At 45.5% G+C, this 6,988-nt stretch overlaps 1 protein-coding gene across 3 annotated transcripts; it reads left to right on the top strand.

Annotated features, from left to right (window-relative positions):
* The first annotated feature begins 1,696 nt into the window (after nucleotides 1-1,696).
* Nucleotides 1,697-6,601, top strand: LOC109733563 (uncharacterized). Of its 3 annotated transcripts, none has more exons than XM_020292786.4 (11): nucleotides 1,697-1,997; nucleotides 2,464-2,733; nucleotides 2,984-3,188; nucleotides 3,477-3,567; nucleotides 3,688-3,830; nucleotides 4,111-4,354; nucleotides 4,433-4,537; nucleotides 4,956-5,138; nucleotides 5,230-5,431; nucleotides 5,651-6,134; nucleotides 6,234-6,601. In XM_020292786.4, exons 2-11 carry the CDS (start codon nucleotides 2,511-2,513, stop codon nucleotides 6,325-6,327), a joined length of 1,974 nt encoding a protein of 657 aa, XP_020148375.1. In that variant the 5' UTR covers nucleotides 1,697-1,997; nucleotides 2,464-2,510; the 3' UTR covers nucleotides 6,328-6,601. The 3 variants fall into 3 exon arrangements, with proteins under 3 accessions (XP_020148375.1, XP_020148376.1, XP_073366851.1); XM_020292787.4 differs by having other exon boundaries at nucleotides 1,704-1,997; nucleotides 2,984-3,127; XM_073510750.1 differs by having other exon boundaries at nucleotides 1,725-1,997; nucleotides 2,469-2,733.
* The last annotated feature ends 387 nt before the right edge of the window (nucleotides 6,602-6,988 follow it).

Below are 6,988 nucleotides of genomic sequence, written 5' to 3'. Positions count from 1 at the left end.
CCTTCCTCCCCCTTCCTTCCTCTCCTAGTCCAACTAGGGAAGGGGGGGATCCTACTCCCGGCAGGAGTAGGACTCCTCCAGGGCGCACCATAGAGGGCCGGCCCTCCCCCTCCTCCACTCCTTTATATACGGGGGAGGGGGCACCCCATAGACACACAACAGATGACTGTCTTAGCCATGTGCGGTGCCTCCCTCCACCATAATCCACCTCGGTCATATCGTCGTAGTGCTTAGGCGAAGCCCTGCGCCTGTAACTTCATCATCACCGTCATCACGCCGTCGTGCTGACGAAGCTCTCCCTCGACACTCAGCTGGATCGAGAGTTCGTGGGACGTCACCGAGCTGAACGTGTGCTGATCGCGGAGGTGCCGTACTTTCGGTATTAGGATCGGTCGGATCGTGAAGACGTACGTCTACATCAACCGCGTTGTCATAACGCTTCCGCTTTCGGTTTACGAGGGTACGTAGACAACACTCTTCCCTCTCGTTGCTATGCATCACCTAGATGGATCTTGCGTGTGCGTAGGAATTTTTTTGAAATTACTGTGTTCCCCAACACTTAGGGCCATGGGGGCGGCGTGGACCCCGTCCCTTGCTAGTGGGAGGGCTCCGTTTTTAGACATTTTTTGAGTTTTGTTGGGGTTTGTGTCTTGCTCAGGAAGGCGAGACGGCGGCGGCTCCCTGAAGATGGAATAAAGGTCTCGCCGCCTAGTCCCCGTTCCATTGATGCGTTTAGCATTGTCGGTGGGCATGTGGAGGTGTGTCTCCGGCATATTTGTCTTTGGTGAATTTGCTCGGATCTATTCATCGTTTATGTTCTTGTGTCTTCAGGTTGGATCCTTCTGCTTTACACTCTTCATTGGCGGCGTTTGCTGTTCTGGTGTGTTGCTTCTATGGGGCTTTAGCACGACGACTTCCCGACTGTCTACTACAATAAGGTTTGCCTAGCTCCGACGAGGGAGGGCCGTTGACAGCGGCGCGTCTTCGGCTCACTTCAGTGCTTGTACTCGTCGCTAGATGATCTACGGATCTGGATGTAATTTTTATTATTTCTAGTGTTCGTTGTACTACCATTATTGAAGATGAATAGATCAAAAGTTTTTTCCGAAAAAAAGGAATAACCAAGTGATTTCACAAATTATCTTAAAAAAAAGGTGATTTCACAAATTTCATGGTATGGCTCGATGAAGCATACTGAGAGTATATTCCTTGAGAATGACTAAATTGTGATTCCATACCAACCAAACAATGGAATGAAATGCTAGCAATGAAACCAACCCGTCTAGTGCTGCTATATCCTCTAACAAAGACCCACCCTAAGTAGCACAGACCCTTACAGTAGCATCCTTACAAAAATTTAAAAAATACATTCATATCCATACCATTCATCTAGTTCAACATGAAAACACAGATCTCACAGCTTTTGTCGATGCAAATAATACGTGCGGCGGCTCAGTGAGGGGACTGTAGTTTCGTGGCAAGAGGAGCTTTCATTCAGGAAAAAAAGGCAGGAAAAGCGGGCCAAGGAGCATAGCAAACGATGATGAGAGTCTCACTGTAAAAAGAAGAAAAAAGAGTAAAAGAGAAAGGAAAAGGAAAAGGAAGGGCAGCAGTGAAACTGTCCAAAGCGACGACCTACGTGGGGGAGCGGGACGGTCCTCGGGGCGACCAGCGACCCCATCCCACCCTGTCATTTACCCATCAGTGTGCCACTGACCATTACCACCCCTGGTCTGGTCATTAGTGCCCGGCTGCCTGCCCAGCGACCGCCGTGTGTGCTCCGGCATCCAATCCCAAGCCCACGCCGCTCGCCCCAGCCCAGATACACCCCCATTCGCAGCGGCGAGCACTCGCCGCCGCTCTCCTCTCTCCCTCACCGCCCCCGGCTCGCTCGGCCTCGTCGGCAGAAGGCGAGCGAGCTCGGCTTGCAACGGGAAGCACGCACACGCCAAGCAAATCAATCCCCGGCCCGTCCTCCTCCGCTTATCCGCGCTGAGGTGAAACCCCCAACCTTGGTTGCTCTGCTATTTCACCTGGCTTTCTGCTTAACCGCCGCCCCCAGCTGCTGCTGCTACTGCTCTCGCTTTAGATTAGTTGTTGTGCTTGGCGTGAATTCGGATTCATCCGTGGTGGCTATTTTACGGGGCCATTCTCTTGTATTAAAAGACCCAAGAGAATGAATGTGTTCAACACTGATTTTTTTTTCCGCCGAGTCAATGGACCATTGACCTAGTCTAGTTTAGTTGTTCTTTTTTCTAGCACATAGCTGACAATGGAGTGAATCATCATCAAGTTTTTTTAAGCTGCCATCAATTTAGCTCTTCTTTCCTTGCTGAGAATGAACAATTTACTAATTCTCACCGTGCAATGTCGAAATCCCTCTGTACATTGTAAACGCCCTGTATGAACTACCACTATTACATATACAGATATACTGTACTCATACTCGGGTATTTTCTTCAGGACAGTCAGGTTGACCACGCTGAGGAGACACTTGGGGATTTTCAGAGATGGCATGCCCCAACGTTTCTTGGGGATGCCTTCTTCTTCTACTGCTCTGTTTTGCTTGGATGGGAGATGCAGAGTACGCCAAGTACAAGGATCCGAAGCAGCCTGTCAACACCAGAATCAAGGACCTTATTGGTAGAATGACTCTTGCTGAAAAAATTGGCCAGATGACACAGATTGAGCGTTCGGTTGCATCTGCAGACGTCATGAAAAATTACTTCATAGGTACGTTCTGTAACAGCTCCTAGCTTCTTGCAGTAAAGGCTTAGTGCAAGAATGTTGTTCGATAGCTCACACATGTTCGCTATCCTGCATCCGGAGTAGCTGTTTGCAGGTTGACAGCACAAACCTTTAACACCACATTGCTAGAGTCACCATTGTGGCATTGCCATGTCCAAGCTGTTATGCAACCTTTTCTTCATCCTTCAATGAGGCAATTCAACTTCTAATCCCAAAATTTTATTATGTTCTCTAGGTAGCATCTTAAGTGGTGGTGGGAGTGTCCCTGCTCCTCAGGCCACACCTGCAATGTGGATCAACATGGTAAATGAATTCCAGAAAGGTGCCTTGGCAACACGTCTGGGAATTCCTATGATTTATGGGATTGATGCTGTTCATGGTAATAACAACGTCTACAACGCCACCATATTCCCTCACAACGTTGGGCTTGGAGCTACAAGGCAACTCTCTAACAATATACATTTTATTCAATGTAAACGCATGGCTGTGTGTGAAACAACAGGCTTCCTCAATGGCCGTTTTGTTGAAAATAAAATGATAGTGCTTGGCTGCTTGCCTTGCAATTAAATTCGCTAAAATGTTCAATGAGCATTTCATCTCCATGCGGCAAGTAGCAACATAAATTCTGTCCAGCAAAACACCCAAAGATGGTAAAAAAAATATGGGTAGCTATATCTTGGAACGGAATTGTATAACTATTTTATCTCTTTATATATTTTGTTTATTAGGGATCCTGACCTAGTAAAGAGGATTGGTGAAGCAACTGCTCTTGAAGTACGCGCAACAGGCATCCCATATACCTTTGCTCCATGCATTGCAGTAAGCACGATACGGTGTTGTCTTGCTTTATTAGGTGTTACATCTGCAGTGGAACAGTTATGAGTGTACTCATGGTTCACTAAAAGTTATGTTGATTGGAAATGCTTCTTGTATATATAGGTTTGCAGAGATCCAAGATGGGGTCGATGCTATGAGAGCTACAGTGAAGACCATAAGATTGTTCAGCAGATGACAGATATTATCCTTGGTCTGCAAGGAGAGATCCCAGTGAATCATACCAAAGGAGTTCCTTATGTTGCCAAGTAAGATATTCTTTTCTCAGTGTTAATGTGTATGGTAGATGTAAGATGTGAGCCAATCTGTAGGCATCTGCATTTGATGCATGAAACTGCACTTTGAACTGACAGGTAATCTGCCTAGATGGACATTCTGTCAGTAATCAACTTTTTATGGCAAGCAGCATTTCCTGCTTAGTGAAATATCTACTACATTGTTCGAGAACAGTTTAGGGATATAATCATTATCAATGTCTTGCAGCTTGAATGCTTTCTATCTTATGTATCAGCTTATGGATTCTAACAGGAATAAAGTTGCTGCTTGTGCTAAACACTTCGTTGGTGATGGTGGAACGCATAATGGAATCAATGAGAATAACACGATCATTGACGAGCACGGACTGCTAGGCATTCACATGCCACCATATTATGACTCCATTATCAAGGGTGTCGCTACTGTTATGGTTTCATATTCAAGCGTTAATGGTGAAAAAATGCATGCCAACCATGACCTAGTCACTGGCTACTTGAAATCCAAACTGCACTTCAGAGTTAGTGCTAATCTGCAATTTATTTAACATTTCTCTGCTGTTGTCGTAAACTGACTTCCGAATGGTGACTGATTGCAGGGTTTTGTGATATCTGACTGGCTAGGAATAGACCGGATAACCTCACCAGCTGGTGCAAACTATACTTACTCTGTGCAGGCTGGAGTAAATGCTGGTATTGATATGGTATGTTTTTTTGAGAACACACTTGCTTATTATTATTATTATTATTTTGCTAGCTACAGAAAATATGTTTACTTCTTTGTTGTTCAAAAAGTATCTGGTTCCAGACGGAGAAGTGCCCATAACATACCCCTCTACTTTTGATCTGAATTTGTTCGCATAATTAGTTTGGACTCCATTTCTTGCATCTAAGACCACAACCCAAGATCACCTAAATGAAGCCTCATTCTTTGTACTCAACGTTGATTGCCAACCTTAACCGCGTAATATCAGCTGCTTAGAGGTACTATCTGTATTGTGGTACTGCAACATGAAGTGGTTAGTACTTAGTACTTACTGAGCAACAACGACTCTGATTTTTAATCGAAATAATCTAGACAAACGTTGGCCCTGCAGTAACTTTCTTTCAATTCCATTCCAGGTTATGGTCCCTTTCAATTACACCGAGTTCATTGAGGATGCAACATCTCTTGTTAACAAGCGTATCATCAGTATGAGCAGAATTGATGATGCTGTGAGTCGCATCCTTCGAGTGAAATTTACAATGGGCCTCTTCGAGAACCCTTTAGCTGATCTTAGCTTTGCAGATCAGCTTGGAAAGAAGGTTCATGATCTACAACGTGTTTTTTAATACTTGTATGAAAAAGTGTGGAAATATACCTAGAACTAAGTAACCGAGTAATTAAATTTAACAGGAGCACAGGGAATTGGCTAGAGAAGCTGTCAGGAAATCACTTGTTCTATTAAAAAATGGCAACACTCCTAATCAACAATTCCTGCCTCTCCCAAAGAAAGCTAGTAAGATCCTCGTAGCTGGAAGTCATGCTAGCAATTTAGGCTATCAGTGTGGTGGATGGTCAATTCAATGGATGGGGGGAAGTGGAGACATTACAGCTGGTACGTGCTTTTTCTAATATGCCTTTGGTTGCTCTGGTCTTTGAGTTTATTAAAGACAGAATCTCAATATTTTAGATTACTGCCTGCCAAAACTATACCCTGGTTGGAACAGATGGTTGCTTAGTGAATTCGAATTGTCAATTTTGAAGTATCCCTTCAGAATATTTAAACCGACGTTTATATATAATTTTGACGGTCATGATTCAATATTATTTTCAGGAACAACAATTCTTGATGCCATAAAGTCCACCGTTGGTGATGCAACACCTGTAGTCTACTCTGAGAACCCTGATGACAGCTTGATGAAGAAAAACGAGTTTTCATTTGCTATTGTTGTTGTTGGCGAGCCACCATATGCGGAAACAGTAGGCGATAACACTGATCTGACTATCCTAGACCCTGGTCCAGACACAATCCGAACCGTCTGTTCGGCACTTAAATGCGCAGTGGTTGTCGTCTCTGGACGGCCTGTCGTTATTGAACCATATCTTCCTCTGATGGAAGCGCTTGTTGCCGCCTGGCTTCCTGGCACAGAAGGCCAGGGTATCGCTGATGTGCTATTTGGGGACTATGGCTTCACCGGAAAGCTTTCGCGCACCTGGTTCAAGTCTGTGGATCAGCTGCCCATGAATTTTGGAGACCCACACTATGATCCGCTCTTCCCTTTGGGCTTCGGTTTGGCAATAAATTCATCACAGCCAGGGTAAATAACTTCATCACTCACACTACTGAAACAATGCTACAGGCCCAGTTTGAACTACTTTAAGAAATCTGATATCTTTCGTCTTGTTTGCCGTTTCAGGTTCTCGGGCACCAGAAGCCGCGGAGATAAGAAGGAAATTACGGTATGGGCCGCGTTGAGTTTGCTACTGTCAATGATGATAGCTTGGGCATAGGTGTATTTCAGCACTAATCTGCTCTTTTGTAGCAGTAGCATGATCAATCAATCCCCTTGCTAGGGATCCTTGATCCACACGGATATTGTTCCCTGCAGATGGCGTTATGCTAACCTAGGTCTTCGGTCGGTAGATTTGTTGATTCATCAAATTATCTTTGGTTCACGTCTTGTATTTGTTTCTAATCTAGTGGTGAGGACAAAGTAGTAGTATGATTTTAAGAACATGCAAGTCCTGTTGGATAATGAATTACAGCAGCACATTCAGCTTCAAATTGAATCATTGCACATAAATTTCCTACGAAATTTCATACAGAACTTGATTCTTGAAAATTCATCGGAAAATCCTTAAACCCAAAGATGGTCTACGATTTAGCGCTGAATCTGTCATAACTGTAAGGCCGTAGAGAATACCATGGGCAAGGTGGCGACTCCGACGGACGTCCGTCGGCCGCCACCTTGCAGCGCATCACCTTGTCGCGGGTGTTGCCGCCGAGGTAGCCCCACCGCCGGCCTTCCCCGGTCTCCCAGTAGACCGCCACGTCGACGTCGAGCTCCACCCGCCCTGAGCGGCGCCACTCCGACGCCATGCGCTCGCGGAGAGGCCCCGAGAGCCCCACGCCGTCGGCCCTGGCCACCACCTCCACGCCCCTCCCCCAGGG

This window comes from Aegilops tauschii, chromosome 3 (genome assembly GCF_002575655.3).
Source record: "Aegilops tauschii subsp. strangulata cultivar AL8/78 chromosome 3, Aet v6.0, whole genome shotgun sequence".
Taxonomy (NCBI): domain Eukaryota; kingdom Viridiplantae; phylum Streptophyta; class Magnoliopsida; order Poales; family Poaceae; genus Aegilops; species Aegilops tauschii.
This window is presented reverse-complemented; position numbering and strand designations above follow the sequence as displayed.